General features: G+C 38.9%; 3 protein-coding genes across 9 annotated transcripts in view; 2 read left to right on the forward strand and 1 right to left on the reverse strand.

Annotated features, from left to right (window-relative positions):
* The window catches only part of MASTL (microtubule associated serine/threonine kinase like), a 109,507-nt gene extending 91,731 nt beyond the window's left edge, over positions 1-17,776 (reverse strand). For 4 of the 6 annotated variants that reach the window (XM_069086332.1, XM_069086331.1, XM_069086330.1 and 1 more), the window contains exons 1-6: positions 17,467-17,776; positions 10,052-10,189; positions 3,181-3,320; positions 1,843-1,931; positions 836-942; positions 446-596 (exon numbers count right to left, since the gene is read on the reverse strand). In XM_069086332.1, coding sequence (XP_068942433.1) covers positions 446-596; positions 836-942; positions 1,843-1,931; positions 3,181-3,320; positions 10,052-10,189; positions 17,467-17,664 — 823 coding nt within the window. In that variant the 5' untranslated portion in view covers positions 17,665-17,776. Of the gene's footprint in view, positions 1-445; positions 597-835; positions 943-1,842; positions 1,932-3,180; positions 3,321-10,051; positions 10,190-10,767; positions 10,831-17,466 lie in introns of all 6 variants that reach the window. The other 2 variants (XM_069086335.1, XM_069086333.1) reach the window with 2 other exon arrangements.
* The window catches only part of RAB18 (RAB18, member RAS oncogene family), a 508,262-nt gene that overhangs the window by 113,287 nt on the left and 374,472 nt on the right, over positions 1-20,503 (forward strand). The gene's annotated exons all lie outside the window — the stretch shown is intronic.
* YME1L1 (YME1 like 1 ATPase) overlaps positions 1-20,503 on the forward strand; it is a 191,677-nt gene that overhangs the window by 113,281 nt on the left and 57,893 nt on the right. The gene's annotated exons all lie outside the window — the stretch shown is intronic.

Raw genomic sequence — 20,503 nt, forward strand, 5'->3', positions numbered from 1 at the left:
ACACACACACACACACACACACACACACACACACACACACACACACAGCTATACCAAAAATGCTAGGAAAGGCACACTATATAGTATGCTATCATTTGTTCAGTGGTCCCTTAAACAGTTGTAGATTATGAGGCATCTTTCCTTTAACTATAAAAACACTATCAAATTGCTGACCTAACAAAGCTCCCACAATGCAAATCAAAAAAGATATTTATGTACATAATTTGATGTGTCAGATTACTCCAAATATTCTCAAACATTTAAAATATTGTTATTGCTATTAGTTATTGGAAATTTTATATTTTTATAAAGCTTTGGAAATATTATTTAAAGGAAAGCATTGTTTTACTTTAAACCATTCATTCAACAAATCTTTACTTAACATCTCAAGTCCAAGATATTCTAAATCACAAATTATTTGCTTGATATATTTATATATACTCACATGATTGAAGAAGTTTACTTGAATATAGATCACTATCCTTTTGATCTATAGACATAGGACAAGAAGAATCCTTAGAAAGTTGTGAAATTTCAGATACAGGACTTGAAATAGCTTCAACTGTTTCTTCCATTTTCTCATCATTTGGTGTGTACTATAAAAAAAATGCACAACAGAAAAAAAACACCCCATTGTTTAAAATTCATTAAGCAGAACAACTACAGTTAAATATACAAAACATTAAATTTGGCTAGAATTCCCTGATGTACTTAAAATTTTATCTGTCCTTTTGACCAAATTTTTAAAAGTATGGTATATAAACCTTTAAAAAATGTTTAAATGTGTTGTTTGGAAGGTGATGCATTATGCAAATCTTTGTAGTCAAGCACTTACAAATCCGAGTGAGCTGATGAGAGATAAAACTTGTCCTGGAGTTCTTGAATAGTCCTGTCTGGGCTTAGGCATTGATGGCGTTGTAAGAATATCCAGCATATTAATCTCTAAATAAGTAAGAAATATTGCTATATTAATTCATTTTAAAATATTCATCTGTCACTAAGTCAATAGCCATTTACTTGAAAAAGCCCAACATATAACAAGCCCTCTTAAAAATCTATTTTGCATTATAACAATATACCAGTATGTCATAAACAAAGAAAAGGAATATAATACTAGCCAGCTAAACCAATTTACTGAATGTTGATATGACCAGGTTTTTCTCCTAAATGAACAACTAATCCAAATTGGAATTCTCGGTTGATTATTTGTGAGTGCCAGAATGCTCAATAACTAGGGAATATTACTCACTTATATACAAAAAAATACACTTGGAATGTCATTCTGTGAAATAATATCACTTCTTTAAATTATGACATTTATTGTCATTAGATGAATCATTATGGTAACTGCAGGTAACTGTTTTTTCTACTTTTATTCATCCTTCACATTTATGAAATAATATCGATACAAAAACATCCACCACCAAAAGGATTCTAAAGCAACATACTTAAATGGATAAACGATTTCTAAGGGACAAGTATTATCACCTAGACGGACCTAGAAGTGTTCAAGGAATTAATTCTTGACAGACATTCTGAGAATGTCTTTCTCCGAACAAAGTTAATGGCCTTCATTTATCAGTAATGATCTTAAATGAAATATCTACCTTTGGAGATGTAAGATTAGGAGGGAAGCAATTTCCTAATGAACTTACCTTTAGTGAAGGAAGATATCAATAGAACTTTCCACTACACATTTGAGTGAATAAACTGGGTTAAATTGAGTAAATAAATAAAATTGGGTTCCTCACAAGTGTCAACTAACAAAGAAAATAGTCAAACAATAAAATATAACTAAAAGTGTTTGTGTTTTTTTTCTTAACTTATCAAATATTTTCTTACCTCTGTTCAAAGCAACCTTGGAAAGGCCAAAATCTGTCAGTTTAATATGACCCTCATTAGAAATAAGCATATTATCTGGTTTCAAGTCCCTGCATATTCAAAAACAATTACAAAATCTAAAGTTAGTTGGTAGGTAAAAGCCAGGGTGAACATAAATATCTCTCGAAGAAAATGGAAAGCAATTCAAAGACACTGGCAAGGCCAGCTTCTCAAGATTTAAAAGTCTTCTCACCCTCTCCAAAATACATGCATTTTGGACCCGACCTTTCTAAAATCCTACCTAAAAAAGCACTAGATAAATTATTACATCTCAGTAACAGTATATTCTCCCTAATTGCCATTTTGCATATCTAAGCTGGGATAGAAGCCTACTGATGCCACCCTGAATATTAGATCACAATTCAAGTTTACCTATATGACCTTAAACCCAATTTACACTGGATCTCATGGACAACAATTGGTTCCTGCCCAGGTACCACTTAATGGCTATTTTCCCGCCCTCCTGGCTCAGAGAGAATGTAAATAGTAACTATTTGATTTTGGCTAGCAAACCTGAGGGTTTTCCCCTCCCAGTTTGATTTTTTTTTTTTAAATTAAATGGGCCACCCCTTGACTGACTTCTTAAAGGGGGTCTATTCACTGAATGGGCATTGCCTCACTCAAAGTAAGAACCTGAAAAGATCTTAGCTTAAAAGGTCAACGTCTCCTACAGTATCCTGGGCCATTTCCAAGTCTTCCTGATTTTTATCTAGCCAGTGAACCCAGAGGGCTCTGGAGGAGAAAGTGAAGCTGGTGACTTTGCATAGTCCTCCCTCACTCATATCAAAGTCAATTGCAAATCATGTCATTATCTCCCTAATGTCATGGTTCTGTTCGAGAATGAAGGACAAACCACAACCACACAATGTATATTTCTCTAGAGGAGGCAGGAGAGCAGAAACAAAGTTTAAAAAATTTGGAAATACAAGAATAAGTGGACTGGTAAAGTTAAAAAAAAAAAAGACACTAAGATTAAAAGATTAAAAGGTTCTATCACACCTAACTCACTAAAAACAACAGGTTAGTGCAAGGCCCTGTTAGAGGCAGCAATATCAAGCAGTCAATACTACCCCCACAAATGCTATGCTATAACCCCAGCAATTCTTTCAAAGCAGCAATGGAGAGAGCATTGCAGAGCAGGCAATAAGTTGAAGATAATGGAACAATGAAGCAAATTCACAAATTCAGCCAGCCTGCTACTGGACTTTTGAGTCCCTGGCTATAAGTATAGTATTGTAATATAAATGATCAGATTATCAGGTAATTATTTACAGAGATTAAAATTAAGTCAGTCTTTACCTGTGGATTATTCCATGTCTGTGAAGGTAATCTAGAGCTAGTGCTACTTCAGAAATATATTTTACAGCCATTTCTTCATCAAAATAACCATAAATATGTAAGAGAGACTTGACATCTCCACCGATTAGATATTCCATCACCTGTCATAAAAGCATTTAATACATTTTAAAGTAAAAATCATGGTTATTTTAAACATATTAGCCATCTAGCATTATAATTTGTAATCTAATGAAAGTTTAATATAACATTTACAATTACATGATGGTATGCTATAATATAACCACAAAACTAAATAATTAAAAACAAATCCTACAGTAAATCTCACTGTCTTCCACATCAGAGCTTCTTAGACTGTGCTCAAACTGTGTTTAAGAAGTGCTGAAGGGGATTCATGTAGCCTCACACTGTATATTCTTTAGCATGGCAGTGTGAATACAGACTTAGGTGCAGAGTCTGGAAGACCTGATTTCAGCTGTTACTTCTGATATCCACTGACTGTGCGCCCCTAGGTAAGTCCCTTAATATCTCAATGCCATGGGTCTCTAAGACTGTAAGTTACACAGAAGAGGACAAACTTTATCAGTAAGTTTCTCTATACAGAAGTATGAAATAAATCAAAGCCCCCATCTCTATAAGCTATAAAGACGTACTAATATACAAAAAGTTATGTACATTATCAAACTTATGCCAAAGTAGAGATTTTTTTAAAAAATGAGATAAAGATGAAGTGAAATTTACCCCTAGAGTTGATAGGGAGTGACTGGAATTTAATGAGTAGGAGAATGACATGGTCAAACCTCACTTTAGGAAATTCATTTTGACATCTACATGAAGGTTTAATTGGAGAGAAGAGAGACTAGTAAAAAGACCAATTAGGAGGTTCTTGCAATAGTCCAGAACAAAAGTAATAAGATTCTAAACTAGGATAGTGGATGCATGAATAGAAAGAGGACAGATAAAAGAAATTTTTGAAACAGAAATGACAAGATTTGGCAACTGATTACATATACAGGACGAGGGAGAACAAGGAATCCTTTGAAGATTAGTTGTGACTAGGTGACTGGAAGGATGGTGATGCCCTCACAATAATAGGGAGGTTCAGGAGAGAGATGGATTTTGGAGGGAAGGCAATGTAAAGATGTCTATGATGAAGAATAAAACTCATCCAAGCTTGCTTATCCTGTGTGACTCATTCTGTCCCACCCAAAAGGAAAAAGCAGAGGGCCTTCTAGGAACACCTGCAACAGTCAGAAGGTAATCAGTGGGCATAAAGAGCTACTGCTGTGCATGCTTAGGTTATTAGCTGCAGTAAGGGACCAACAACAGGTTTGAAAGAGGGAAGTTTGAAGCCTGAATAGCAAGAGGGATCTGAATGAGAATGTGTTGGGGACAGGTGAAGCTGTGTTGGAGAGAAGCCCCATGAATGCCTACTATGGGGAGGGTGAGATACACACCATCTTCCCACCCTCCAAATGGTTGATCATATACTCCTTGCATGCCATAGCAGTCATGCCATAGTACTACCAATCTTTGGAGACTTAGGGAATTGAGGAGATTAGGACAGCAAGAGGTTAACTGTGGGAACTGAGTGAACCACACTGACTCCATCTTGTAACTCAATGTGGTAGCTAATTCAGGTCTCTTTCTATTCACTCATGGGTCTAGTTCAATTTCTTCCTTCTAAGAAAAACTTATTCAATTGTGGGAACTGGGAAAAAAACCTTATTGTACTGTTTGAATCTAGTCCCCTATGGCCGTGAAGTCAGACCACCTCTATCTGCTGTTTAGAAATTCTTAACTAAAGACCTAGATAATGCTGACCAGAAAGTCAGTCAGATCCAAAGACTGTTGCAAGAAGTTTTCTCACAATTGTACATCTCAAGCAACCTACATGTCTTATTTGAAAACTGGTTCCATACTGATTAATTGTTTACAGACACTTGGGGGAAGGGAGAGTAAGACACCTCTTTTTCTGAATTCAGGGAACTGCTCATCTACTCCCAACTCAGAAAGGCCTTAATCTTTCATCCAATTAGAAATTAGGTGACCTAATGTTGTAACATTTCCTTTTAATTAACTGGACTTATTTGATTGTTTTCAACCTATAAAAAGTCTGTCTCCCCCTGTATTTGGGGTCCAGTGCCAAAGTTGAGAAAGGCTATTGGTTTTTGTTCATTGGCGATTTGTTGGCAATTGGCATGCACTGCTTAATAAACTGATATAGTTGGAAGCTCAAACTTCTGTTTTCTCAGTCATTTCATCTTTCACCACCACAAGACCCCTAATCTAGACCTCTAGTCTCAAAAGATGGATTAACCTTTCTGAATCCATACTACTCTTCTCACAAAAGTTCCCAGTCAAATCACTTGTATAATTCTTCATAAATTTAAACTTGCCATACCCCTGAAGAAAAGGAAATGTACCTCTCTCCTTTGCTGAGGTAGGAAACAGTAAGTGCGGAACACTATAGATGTTGTTGGACTCGGCTGATATGTTGAATAATTTTGTTTTGCTGAACTGTTTTTTCCCCTTTATTTTTTATTCTTTGTTATAAGGGACAGCACTCTGGGAAAGGATACACAGTATCCCAAAAGTCTTAGCGCAATTTTAAGCAATTAAAACTTGAAGCTTGGGACACCAGATAGTTGAAAACAAAAACAGCAAACAAAAGGTATTAATAGAAAATTTAAAATATAACAAATGTAAACTTAACATCTTGTTTCATCTCCAGAACAAGCTTCTCACTTGAAACACATAATTTATCAACTAAAATATAAACTTCTTGATGACAAGAATTATATCTTTAACGCTGTTTCTCCTCCAGTGCCTAACATTTGCATACAGTATATATATATATATTTTATATATATATATATATATATATATATATACTTTTTAAAAAATCAAATCCCACCACTAAAATGGAATTCACAAACAACAATTTCAATATGCTATCTTCAGAGTTCCACAGAAGTTCACATAATAACAAAAAATCTCTGCTCAAGATTGTATTCACTTTAAAAAGACTAGAATCCTGAGCACTGGCCCTGGAGTCAGGAGGAGCTGAGTTCAAATTTGACCTCAGAAACCTTGGGCAAGTCACTTCACCCCAACTGCCCTGCCTTCCAAAGAAGAAGAAGAAGACTGGAATCCTCCCCATTCCCATATTCCCCAGCACCTAGTACTATGCTTGGAGTATAGCAGGAACTAAGCAATTGCTTGTTGACTTAACTGTATGATATCCTCATGTTCTTGCCTGGATTTCCCTGTTCAGACTAAAATTAGTTGGGCTACTCTATCTGCCTTTTTAATACTCACTATTCCTGGTTGTCCAGATCACTCTCGAAACTTCCAGAGAAACAGAATCATGGTTCGGTGGGGTGAAACAATAAGTGGGGAGAATACTCCATATTTACAATCAAGCATGCTATAGCATGCTATAGAAGGGATCAGTCCTTTGGAGCTTAGTTTACGAACATCCAAGAATCATATATTCTAAAAATCTGCCAAAAAAGCAGGAAGTACTGTAATCTCCAAATCCGAATTAAAGTAACAATTATCCTTTTTTTCATTATATCCATCAATTAATCAACAAGCATTTAATAAGCACCTATGAGATGCCCAGTACAATGCTAGTACTAGGATACAAAAACTAATATAAATAACTGGAGAATCAAAGGCAAAAGATGAAACTGCTCTTGCTTACAAGCATTGATTCTATCAGGAAAGATAAAGGATGTATCTGTCAACATATAAAGAGCATACAGCTAGCAATCATATAGTGCTTTAGGGAGGGAGCTTAGCTCAAGCGGCTAAGGTGGGTAGGAATCAGCAAAGGTCTCTTGTCAAAGATGTTACATGAGCTGAGTTGTGAAGAAAACAAGGAATTCAAAGACAGAAACAAGGAGAAAGTCCATTCCAGGCTTGGAGACCGGATACGGGAACAGCAAGAAGGCTCTTTTGGCTGGACTACAGAAGGGAAGTAATGTATAATGGGACTAGAGTTAAAATCTGGTGGCAGACATTTAGTAATGGCATAACCCTGAACAAGTTACTTAACCTATATCAGCCTCAGTTTTCTGATCTTTAAAATGGGAATAATAATAGCACCCATCTCCTAGGGTTTCTGTAAGGATAAAATAAGTTATAATATTTGTAAAGCACTTTGCAAACCATAAAACACTATTATTGTCATTTGTTTTGCTAAAGGAAAGAGAACAATGGGAGTTTACGAGAAGATTTTAACATGGTCAGAGCTGTACTTGGCAGCTGGGCTCTCCCATTTTTCCCTATCTCAACTTTCAGCTCTCTATTACCTCCAATTTATTTTATCTCCTCAACCCATTTTAAATTATAAATTGGCCAGCTATACTCCACTTGTAAGGAGAACATGGCTGTTAGACTTGCTTACGTGTTCAAAGTCCAACTCTCCCCTTTTATGTACAAGCAATAAAAATGCCTTGGCTAAACCAAAAAAATTTAGAGTGCTCAATATAAACTTCAACATTTGTATATTAAAATGTTCATGTATGTTGATATTTATATTCATTAAAAACATGAGAAAGAACAAAGAAACATAAGTTCTGTTTTCAATATGTCAAGTTTGAGATATCTCTGGGATATTTGGTGTCCAAAGGCAGTTAGTAAGGTGGAATTAGACTGGAAATAAAGATCTAAGTGTCATCTCCAAAGAGAATAATAACTGAACCCATCCAAGCAGGAGAGGTCACCAAATGAGAGCTTAAAAAGAGAAAAAGATTTAGCATAAAACCTTGGGGTATGTCCACCCACAGTTAGATGGTCTGATATGGATGATGAAATGCCAAAAAAGTCTTAGAAGTGGTGGGACAGGTAGGAAAACCAGTAAAATGCTGGGAAAAGGGAGGATAAGGAATGACCAATGGAGCTGGTAATTACTTTAAGAATTGTGGACCATTAACTCCAGCTATCGTTACCCACTAACACACATACTATCATAAATTTCCTCAAAATTTTTGGGAAGGATAGCACTGCTCTTAATGAAATACCAATGTGCCTCATTTTTATTAAGTACCACAATTCATGCATTCATTCCAGAAACAAAAGGCACTGTCACACAATAGTATTCTCAAAAATTACTTTAAAAATCACTATGCTCTGAGGCTAAGCCAAGATGGCAGAATAAAGGCAGAGACTCATCTGAACAAACCCCTCCAAACACCTTTAAAAAATGACTCTAAACAAATTCTAGAGCAGGAGAAGAACTTCAACATTTGTATATTAAAATGTTCATGTATGTTGATATTTATATTCATTAAAAACATGAGAAAGAACAAAGAAACATAAGTTCTGTTATAGAAAATACGGAGTGAAACAAATTTCCAGCCCAGGACAACTTGGAAAGTCAGCAGGAAAGGTCTATTGCACCAGAGTGAGAGAGGACATGCTGATGCAGTGCAGGCCCCAGCAAAGCCAGGGTAGTCCTCAGAGTGACTGAAGCAGAAGTGGCAACAGCAGTTGCTGCTTCCAGAGCTCTCAGTCTACAGACGCTAAGGGAGTCAAACAATTGGTCAGAAGATTACTGGGGGGGGAGGCTAGGTGGCGCAGTGAATAGAGCACTGGCCCTGGAGTCAGGAGGACCTGAGTTCAAATCCAGCCTCAGACACTTAACACAAAAACTAGCCATGTGACCTTGGGCAAGTCACTTAACCCCAACTGCCCTCCAAAAAAAAAGATTACTGGGGTCTTTTTGCTAGCACTGAGTATGTTGTTTTGCCCATACTCGGATCCAGGTCCTGGATGGCAGTCCCAGGGTGAGGAGGAGCACCAGCAGAGCAGAGTTTGGTGCCACAGAGGAGGAGGGAACCTCCTTACAGTTACAGGACAGAAAAGACTGCTTGTGGTCTCTCACAGACCAGAGCACAGGAGAGGAGAATAGTAAACACTTCTCCTCAGATCATACTACCTTGGAAGAATTGAAAACTTACAGGTCCTTAGAAGTATCTCTGAAAACAGCTGCACAAACCCCCTGAAACTTGGGACAGCATGCCCTCTACCCTGGATTCAGAGTCCTACTTTAACAAAGACTTAAAAGTCAACTAATAAGGTGGGATGATGAGCAAACAACAGAAAAAACTCCATTGAAAGTTACTATAGTGCCATGAAAGATCAAAACACACACTCAAAAGAAGACAACAAAGTCAAAACTCCTACGTCCAAAGCCTCCAAGAAAAACACAAATTGGTCTCAGGCCACGGAAGAGTTCAAAAAGGATTTTGAAAATCAAGTAGGAGAAGTAGAGGAAAAACTGGGAAGAGAAATGAGAGTGATGCAAGAAAATCATGAAAAATGACTCAAGAGCTTGCTAAAGGAGACACAAAAAAATACTGAAGAAAATAACACCTTATAAAACAGAGTAGGCCAAATAGTAAAAGAGATACAAAAAGCCAATGAGTAGAAGAGTGCCTTAAAAAGTAGAATTGGTCAAATGGAAATGGAGGTCCAAATGCTCAGTAAAGCAAATAATTCCTCAAAAATTAGAATAGGGGAAACAGAAGTTTGACTTTATGAGAAATCAAGAAAGGATAAAACAAAGCCAAAAGAATGAAAAAACAGAAGACAATGTTAAATATCTCACTGGAAAAACAACTGACCTGGAAAATAGGTTCAGGAGAGATAATTTAAAAAGTACTGGACTACCTGAAAGCCATGATGAAAAAAAGAACCAAGGCATCATCTTTCAAAAACCACTGCCATCTCCTCCTACTACTATCTCTTAGAATTCATCTAACATTGGAATACCATCTCCACCTTTTTTAACTGCAAGATTAAAAACATTATAAACATAACACCCTTATTTTATTAATAAAAATGTTTCAAATTCTCTACTCACCAAGTAGACATTATTGGCTGACTGTAGTGAATAGTACAAATGGACAATAAAAGGACTCTTGCTGAGTGCCAGTGCATCTCTCTCAGCTTGGACTTGATGAGTCATGTTTTTGTTGATCATATCTGCCTTTTTGACAACCTACAAGAAGAGCCATGATACTTAGGATACACATTTTTCAATTATAAGATGTTTTCATATTCAGACATTTATACATTATAAAGACTAATCTAAATACTTCAAAGGTACAACTGAAACTGTGGCATATTAGTAACATGGGTCATACAAACTAGAAAATTAGAAGGCTTCAGTTCTGCCTTAGGTTTACTGTCACCTGCAAAACTTCTCATAGGTCTTCGATTCCAACACAAGACAGGGTGTAAACTATTGCTTACTTCAGGTGGTGTTATAATAAAGGGACAGACAGGACAGTCAGTTCCATAGAAGAAAGCCTGAGCAGCCACAAGGGAATTAAATGCTCCAAGAAAACAGTTCAAGGGAAGACAATTGACAGAGGCAACAGATCAGTGGCAAGGAATTTTTGGGCCAAGCTAGGAGCTGTAAAACCATAACAGCAGAGACAAAGCAAGAGAATAGTTTTTAGATCAAGCACTCTAGAACAGTCAATTATTTATTATCCCTAAATACTTTCCCTCTTAGAAGGGAGATCCCACCAAGGGAAAAAGATACACCTGGAGAACTATGAGTGTGGAACTCACCCAAAGTACTTTCTCTTCCTGCTTAGGGATGAGTATGGGTGAAAAGAGACACCAAAGGTCCTACTGTAAATATAAAGAAACATAATGGTTGCTAGAAAGGAAACCAAATTGGAAAGGAAAAATGAACATCTTGATATTTTTGGGCGTGGATTTGAGTCTTTTTGGACTTTTTAACCCAACTAAATAAAGTATGTGGAATATTTTAAAATAAATAAGAATAAAGAAGTGATGTTTAAGTCTGGTTTGATCTTTCAGGTAGAAAGGTGAAATACCAATAATATAATTATGACATTGTTTTCCTACTAGCTGCATATAGTCCCTCATTAATCAAGAAACTATATTCTCTACAGGTAAAGATATACTTCCACTTTATGTTTTTAAAATATTTTTTAAATGTATCATTTATAAAAATCTTTTCTTTCAAAAAAAAAAAGCAAAACCAAAAATATTTTCTTTTTAAATCTGAGTTTCAAATTCTCTCCCTTCCTCTTAACCCTTTCCCACCCACTCAGACAGTAAGCAATATGTTATCAATATGGGGTTCATTCAAAACATATTTCCATATTAGCCACTTTTTTTTTAAGCAAGAAAAATAAAGTGAGAAAACTATACTTCAATTTGTATTCAGAGCTCATCAGTTCTCCCTCCGGAGACAGATAGCATTTTTTCATCCTGAGTCCTTTGGTATTATCTTAGATCATATTATTAATCAGAATAACTAAATCTTTCAGTTGATCATGACAACATTGCTGTTATTATACACAATGATCTCCTAGTTTATCTCACTTCACTTTGCATCAGTTTATATAGGTCTCATCATGCTTTTCTGAAAGCACCCTCTCTTGTCATTTCCCACAGCACAATAGTATTCCATCACAATCCTATGCCACAACTTCTTCATCCTTTCCCCAATTGATGGGCATCCCTTTGATCTCCTATTCTTTGTCACCACAAAAAGAGCTGACGAAAATATTTTTGTACATAGAGGTCTTTGAGATCAGACCTACTAGCGGCACTCCAACTGTTTTATAGCTCTGTGGGCATAGTTCCAAATTGTTCTCTAGAATGGTGGGATGTTCACTACTCCATTAATAGTTCGTGAGTGTACCTACTTTTCCCTCTTCCTGCCAGCATCTGTCATTCTCATAGGTTTCAAGTGGTACCTCAGAGTTGTTTTAATTTGCCTTTCTTTAATCAACTATCATTTAGAGCATTTTTTTCAAGACTATAGCTTTGATTTCTTCTGAAAACTGCCTATTTATATTCTTTTACCATTTATCAACTGGGGAATGGCTCCTATTTTTATAAATCTGACTTGATTCTATACTCATTAACTATTTGGGAAATGAGACCTTTAGCAGAGAAACTTGCAGCAAAAAATTTTGCTATTACTTCATCGTCTGTGGTACCTTTTAGCAAAATGTAGTTTTCCTGATTATCCATTTTAATTAGGTCTATTTTTGTTTTATGTGGGATCATGATGCCAACCCCGCGTTTTTGTTTTTTTAGTTTAGCTGAAGCATATTAAACTGTGCTCCAGCCCTTTATTTTAACTGTGTCTTTCTCTTTCAAGTATTCATCTTGTACACAACAAATTGCTGGATTCCAGTTTCTAATCCATTCTGCTATCCACTTTTGTCTTATAGGAGAGCTCAACCCATTCCTTCACAGCTATGATTACTATCTGTGTATTTCCTTCCATCCCATTTTCTTCTGTTTCTTTTTCTCTCTCTTTTTATCCTTTCCAGTCAAGTCTATTTTGCTTCTAACCACTGCCTCCATTAATCTGTCCTCCCTTTTATCACTCCCTCCTCCCTTATCTTATTCCTTTTTATTTACCTATTGGGTAAGCTACATTTCAATACATAACTGAGTGCATAAATATATTCTTCCTTTTTTGAATCAATTCCACTGAGAGTGAAGTTCAAGCATTGCCGGCCACCCCTCTCCCCTATTTTCTCCTCCACTCTAAAAGCTATTCCTTGCATGCTTATGTGTGAAAATTTTACCTATTCTACCTCTCCCTTCCCTCTTCTCCCAGTGCATCCCTCTTTTTCAACAATTCTTATTTTTTTTTTTGGAGATCATACCAACATAATTGACTCGCATTCATGCCCTCTATGTAAAACTCCTTTTAACTGCTCTAATAATGATAAAGTTCTTAGGAGTTACATGTATCATCTTTTCATTTAGGAATATAAACAGTTCAACATTACTGAGACTTACGATTTCTCTTTCATGTTTATCTTTCTATGCTTCCCTGAAGTCTTGTGTTTGAATGAAAAGTTCTTTTATTCGGCTCTAGTCTTTTTATCAGGAATGCTTGACAATCCTCAATTTCATTCATTTCCCCTCCAGAAGGATTATAATCAGTTTTGCTGGCCAGGTTATTCTTCGTTGTGATTCTAGCTCCATTGTCTTCTAAAATAGCATATTCTAAAGTCTCTGCTCCTTTTAATGTGGAATTCACTAAACCTTGTGTGATACTGACTGTGGCTCCACAATATGTGAATTGATTCTTTCTGGCTACTTGCAGTATTTTCTCGTCGACTTGGGAGTTCTGGAATTTGGCTATAATGTTCCCGGGAGTTTTCATTTTGGGATCTTTGGGATGATTGGTGGATTCTTTCCATTTCTATTTTACCCTCTGGACCTAAGCTATCAGGGCAGTTTTCCTTGATAACTTCTTGACTCCTTCTTTGATCGTGGCTTTCAGGCAATCTAATAAACTGCTAAATTATCTCTCCTTGATCAATCTTCAAAGGTCAGTTATTTTTCTGAGATACTTCACATTTTTTCTAATTTTTTTTATTCTTTTGTTTTATTGTTTCTTAACATCTCAAGAAGCCATTAGCTTCCACTTGCCCAATTCTAATTTTTAAGGAATTATTTTCTTCAATGAGATTTTTACCTCTTTTCCCATTTGGCCCATTCTGCTTTTTAAGGAGTTCTTTTTTTCAGTGAATTTTTCTGCCTCTTTTTTTTTTTTTTTTGCTTTTTGGAGAGCAATTGGGGTTAAGTAACTTGCTCAAGGTTACACGGCTAGTTTGTGTGTGTGCGTGCGTGCGTGTGTGTGTGTGTGTTAAGTGTCTGAGGAGGGAACTGAACTTAGGTCCTCCTGACTCTGGGCCGGGCTTACTCACTGCGCCACTGTAATAGTAATGGAATTTAAAGATCTCCCTGTATTGGCTTGGTTTTTGGATTGATTGTGTTAAAACCCAGAGCTTGTGAATCCCACTTGTGGGATGGACTTGTTGATGTGAAAAGAGAGTGCTGAACTGGGAGGAGCTGGTGATGTAAATTTAGAGAGATACAAGCAAAGAGAGAGGCAGAAGAACATTTTGGAAGCAGCATCTTGGAGGCAGAGAGAGACAAGAGGACTGCTAAGGGCCAGTTTGAATTGCCCAGGACTTTTGAGAGCTGCCAAGGACTGAGGAGACATGGCTGTTATGCTGCTACTTTGTCTGTTTTGATGTTGTTTTATCCGATTTGTTCACTGGTGAAGACAGTCCTGTTATTGCAGAGATCCTTGAACCTTGCTGTTGGTTTAGAGCTCTTGAGACTGTTCTGCAGACAGAGAGTGGATTCTGTCCACTGGTAGAGGACAGTGCTATTGTTGCAGAGGTCCTGGAACCTGGCTGTTGGTTCAGAGCTCCTGAAACTGTTCTGCAGACAGAGAATGAATTCTGTCCACTGGTGAAGGCCAATGCTGTTGTTGCAGAGGTTCTGGAACCTTGCCGTTGGTTCAGAAGCCCTGAAGAAGGATTTTCTTGTTGTATGTTTACCGAAATCCTGGAAGGGGATTTTGCTAATGTTTTCAGGGGAACTAGGACTGTTCTGCAGACAGAGAAGGAATTAATGAAGACACTGGCAATGTATCTTGTGGCCTTGCCAAACTTCATCTCCCCAGGAACAAAGATTGCTGAGAACATGCCTTGGGTCAAGATGAAGAAAAGAGCTCTCTTTGGGTATTAAATGCTGTGCTTAAGCTTGTTGTAACTCTGGGGTATATTCAATTGTGATCCAAGGGTGGGGAACTTATGACTTTTTTTTGTGCTCTGTGATTGAACAAATGAATGTACTTTACTTATGACTGGAAACTAATCTCCATTTGAGGAGAGGGGCTTTGTGATGGACTAAATGAATGTAATGCCCAGGGTGGGGTAGTACTTGATTGAATTACACTTGGTAAAGGCTATATTTTGAATTATGCTATATTTTGATTCTCTCTGTTCTTAATTTGTCAGGGAATAAAATGGAGAGCACCTATGCTGGTATTTTGAACCTTGGGAAGTTGCCTTTGCTTGGCATTACAGCCACCTAGCCGCCCCTTTTACCATTAGGTCAATTCTGTTTTTTAAAGTGTTATTTTCTTCTGTATTTTTTGGTACCTCTTATACCAAGCTGTTATTTCTTTTTTCCTTATTTTCTTGCATCACTCTCATATCTTTTCCCAATTTTTCCTCTACCATTCTTATCTCTTTATATTTTTTTAATTCTTTCAGGAATTCTTGTTAGACTTAGGTCCAATTAATATTATTCTTTGAGGCTTTGTTTGTGGCTGTTTTCATATACCTGTCTTTGGAGTTCATGTCTTGGTCTTCTCATACTTGCATTTTTTTAAATGTCAGTTGTATTTTTAAAAGTATTATAATATAGAGAGACAGGATTGAGTCTTAGATCTGCATTCAAACCTTGATTTTTCAACACTTAACTAGCTGTGGGACCTTGGCCAAATTACAACTCTGAGCTCCAGGCATCTAACAAACTAGAAGGGCAGAAGGACACCAGCAAATTCATAATTTCTTGATATAATACAGTGAGAATGAGGGACAATATAATGGTCAGTTCAAATGAGGGGAGAGGAAAGGTAAGGTGGGCATCACTAAACATAGATAAATTTCCAAGCTATCTCTAGTTAATAGTTTTCAGCTGGAAAGGTAAAAGCCCAGTAACATAACTTTTACACTTCTTAATGAGTACATGTTGCATGTAAATTTGCTTCATGCCTTTTAATAACCTACTTTCACAAGTATCAATTACATTCACTATTTAAATTCAGAAATAATCTTCAAACTAACCAGCAAACCTTTTATTTCTGTAAAATGTAAAAGATTTTTAAAAAGATGGCTCCGAGATGAGTAGCCCAATACTTCCAATTAATATTAATGATTAGAAGAATGTGAATTTTGATTGATGCTGAGCATGTGTAATGGGAATGTAAATTTTAAAGATCTTCCCTGCCCTTAGCTAAAGTGCACCTGGAGCCTGGTGTGGGAGGCTTGTTTTTCAGTAGATACTTCTTGATTGGCCAGTGAGTCAATAAGACTGTTACATTCTCTGAGCCAGGAGAAGGCTATATAAGCCCTGATGTGTAGCTTTGTTTTGGGGCTCACTTTGAGAAGTGTTCTGTGATTTGATCAGATGAAATTCTGGGAAGCTGTTGTCCAGAGCCCCCCGGCTTTGAAACCCAGATGTTGTTTGGTATGGATGTAATGGTTGGACAGTTTGGAAATCTGTCTGATCTGTTTCTGTCTTGATAATTCTGTCTGTATATTCTGAAGTTCGGGGTGCTGACCTTTTCCCCCTGAACTAGGTAAACGATACATATCTGACTGATTAAAGTAAGCTTGTTAACCCATTTTGAGTTGCTTTCCTTTATCAAAGCAGATCCAAGAACCTGTATGGGCAGCAAACCCTGAGGACCCTTGGGGTGCTTGCTGCTATAGCATGTCACTGTGGTTTCCTTTTACTTCTTGTCTTTCTCTTCTTAAGAGCAATGGTACAACTGGATTATGTTAATTAAGTCAATAGCAATGATAATTGTTTCTGAGGAAACAACATTCTAAAACAAATCGGCAAATGTCAATCTCTGAAACAGATGACATATAAGTATGTTCCTTAAAAAAAATAATATTCAATCTAGAATGGCCTTCTTGCTGTTGCCAAAACTTGCAATTTCATCTCTTGCCTAAGTAACTTGGTACAGTTTGACCCTCATATATAAGTTCTTTAGGAGAAGGGACTATTTTTTGCCTTTCTGTTGTGTATATAGATCCAGTGTTTGGCAGAGTTCTTGGTACACAATAGGAGGTTAATACTTTGTAACTGAATGATGCAACGTAGTGGCTCAACACTACCTCTATATGCTTAGATTCCTTTAAAGTCCACCTGGGACATCATCTCTTATGCTAAGCTCTTCCCATTTGTCTTCCTTGAATTACCTTGTACTTGCTTATGTGTATAAAGAATGTATCGACAGGAAAAATACAATGTCCTTGGAAGCAGGTACTATCTTTGTTTTGCTTGTGTATGTGTGTTGCACAAAGTAGACACTTAAAAGCTTACTGAATGGTGCTGTGACTCCAATGACATGGGCATTCCTTTGGTAAACCAGAGTACAACCAATCATGTAGGGCCATGGGGTTTGATTCCGGCGCCTGACGTCTCCTAAGTTCCCCACAGGGGCCATCTAACTTGCTGGGGATGGTTTTCCTAACTTTTGATTGGCCTTAATAAAATGCCAAGGGAATACACAAGCTGTTTTAGAGTCGGGTCCACCCTAATTCCAGGCTGCCAGTCACCCCCGTCCCGCCCACTTCACCCTCCACATCACCGCCCCGTCCCCCGCCTCACCCTAAGGCGTACATCACCCCCCCCCCCCCCCCGTGTACCTCGCCGCCCCGGCTCCCGCCTCACCTTCACGGCGTACAACTTGCCGCTCTTCCGCGCCAGATACACTTTCCCGAACGCCCCGCGGCTGATGGGCTTCATGATGGCAAACTCCTCAATGGATGGGGGCCTCGGCACCGGGATCTGCTTCAGCGGCGACCCCGAGGTGTCACCCTCCGCACCGCCGCCCTCCGACTCCGCGCTTCGGCCGCTCTGCCCCTCCATCACCGGCTTCCGGGAGAGCCCACAGCCCACCGCTAATTCCCGAAGCCGCCACTCCCGCCCCTCAGTTTCAAAGCAAAGCCCCGCCCCGCCGTCCGCCTACGTAAGGGCGTGTGTTACCTCCTCGCGCTTCGTCCTGTTGAACGTCGCGCGTGCGTACAGGGGCGGGAGCGCCTCTAGACGCCCTGTGACGTAGTAACGGCGGCTTCTGAGGGCAGCGAAATTGATGACGTTCCCACCTGGGAGAGGCTGCGACTTCCCTGCACCTCATTCCCCCCCCCCCCCCCTCCCCCGGCTCCCAGCCGTGTGTCTGATAGCACATGAAGCGTAGAGCACCGTAAGACTGGGGAAGTCAAGCAACCAGGTTAAGTGGTGTTGAGTGGTTAAAGAGGAGGGAAGTCGAGCCCACAAATTAATGAATGCTAAGTAGTTAAATGAGGCAGCTCAGTGGTTGGAGCACTGGGCCTGGAGTCAGGAAGAAGTGACCTCAGACACTCTCAACCTGTGGGACCCTGGACAAGTCATTTAACCTCTGTTTGCGTTGGTTGTTGTCCTTCATTATCGAATAGGACATCACTGTGCTAGAGTCCAGTTTCAGTGTGTCCGACTGGCTGATCAGACCAATATGAGCTCAAAATGCTCTCCCACTGGTCCGGCACAAATAGTTCATGTGAACATTTGGGGTGGATTCTCTTAATTTGTGCATGCTGCCTTTCCTTGAGCTGCTTCAGTTCTGCTTTGCTCCTAAAGCACCGCATCTTCTCTGATGTAGGCAGGCCATTTCTAGCAGCAAGCACCCCAAGCGTCCTCAGGGTTTGCTGCCACCACAGGTTCTTGGATCTGCTTTGTTAAAGGAAAGCAACTCAAAATGGGTTAACAAGCTTACTTTAATCAGTCAGACATATATCGTTTACCTTGTTCAGGGGAAAAGGGCAGCACCCCGGACTTCAAAGTACACAGACAGAATTATCAAGACAGAAACAGATCTAGTAGACAGATTTCAAACTGTCCAACCATTACATCCATACCCAGTCAACATCTGGGTTTTTTTCAAAGGGGGGGGGGGCTCTGGACAACGGCTTCCCAGAATCCATATCAAATCACAGAACACTTCTCAAAGTGAGCCCCAAAACAAAGCCTCACATCAGGGCTTATATAGCCTTCTCCAGGCTCAGAGAATGTAACAACCTTTTGGACCCACTGGCCAATCAAAAAGTATCTACTAAAAAACAAGCCTCCCACCCCAGGCTCCAGGTGCACTTTAGCCTAGGGGCAGGGAAGATCTTTAAAATTTACATTCTCATTACACCATCCTGTGCTAGTGTCTCCCATCTCACACAGTCAATTCCAAAGTTGTGAGAGTGTCGTTGTATTGCTTCTTCTGACCACCATGTGAGGGCTTGCACTGTGTGAGTTCTCCATAAAATAGTCTTTTGGGCAAGAATACAGTTTGCATTTGCCAGCCCATCAGAGCACTTTCTGAAAGAGTTTGAATGCTTAGCAGTTTAGTTCGTGTAAGGACCTTAGTATCCGGTACCTTATCCTGCCAGGTGATCTTCAGAATCTTCCTAATACAGTTCAAATGGAAGAGATTCAGTTTTCTGGCATGGCGCTGATAGACCGTCCAGGTCTCACAGAAATACAACAATGAGGTCAGCACCACCGCTCTGTGGACCTTCAGTTTGGTAGGCAGTCTAATACCTCTTCTCTCCCATACTTTCCTTCAGAGCCTCCCAAACACTGAGCTAGCTCTGGCAATGTGTGCTTCAACCTCATTATCAATGTATACATCCATGGAAAATGTACACTGCCAAGCTAAGTGAACTTAGTCACAGCATTCAGAACTCCATTTGCTGTAACCGATGGTTCCATTTATGGATGGTGTGGTAGTGGCTGATGGAGCACCTATATTTTCTTGGTGTTAATTGTTAGGCCAAAATTAGCACCAGCAGCAGAGAACTGATCCATTGTTGCATCTCAGTTTCAGAGGCTGCATTGGGTGCACAATCATCTGCAAACAGAAAATCATGCACCAACATTCTGCCCACTTTGGTCTTCACTTGTAGCCTTTTTAAGTTGAAGGATTTACCATCAGTATGGTAGTTGTCCTTGATGCTGAGTTCATCTTCATTGCAAGCATTTAACAACATGGCTGAAAACATCATGCTAAAAAGCATGGGAGCAAGCACACAGCCTTGTTTCATTCCATCAGTGACTGGGAAGGCAAGAGAGCATTGTGCATTATCTAGAACCCAGGGCAAGCATGCCATCATGAAGTCAACGTACGATGCTGATGAACTTTTACCGGTAACCAAATTTTGACATAATGTTCCATAAGCCCTCATGACTAACAGTATCAAGGGCCTTGGTCACATCTACAGACATTGTATACAGACTTCTCATCTCCTCCTGGCATTTCTTCTGGAGTTATTGGGCAGAAAACATCATATCAACTGTTCCTTGGCCCTTTCTGAAGCCACACTGGCTCTCAGGTAGACAACCATTTTCCAGGTGAAGGATTAGTCTATTAAGGAGGACTCTGGCAAGAATCTTGCCAGCAACGACTAAGAGAGAGACACACCTTCTCCCCCTACCCCCCACTATGACTGTCACAGGACAATCTATTTCCTTTACTTTTTATAGAGATGGACAGTGGAGGCATGCTTGAACTCCTGGGGGATAACCTCCTCTTGCCATATAACCATTTTCCACATTTCTTCGCTTTAATCCACTGGAGAAGGAAATGGCAAACCACTCCAGTATCTTTGCCAAGAAAACCCCAAACAGGGCAATGAAGTAGTTAAATGGGATTGGGGTGCAGGGAGGGGAGGGGCTAACAAGT

The sequence above is a fragment of the Petaurus breviceps genome, unplaced genomic scaffold (assembly GCF_028583685.1).
Source record: "Petaurus breviceps papuanus isolate PSGF00001 unplaced genomic scaffold, PetGlider_PUasm1.0 178, whole genome shotgun sequence".
NCBI classification, from domain to species: Eukaryota; Metazoa; Chordata; class Mammalia; order Diprotodontia; family Petauridae; genus Petaurus; species Petaurus breviceps.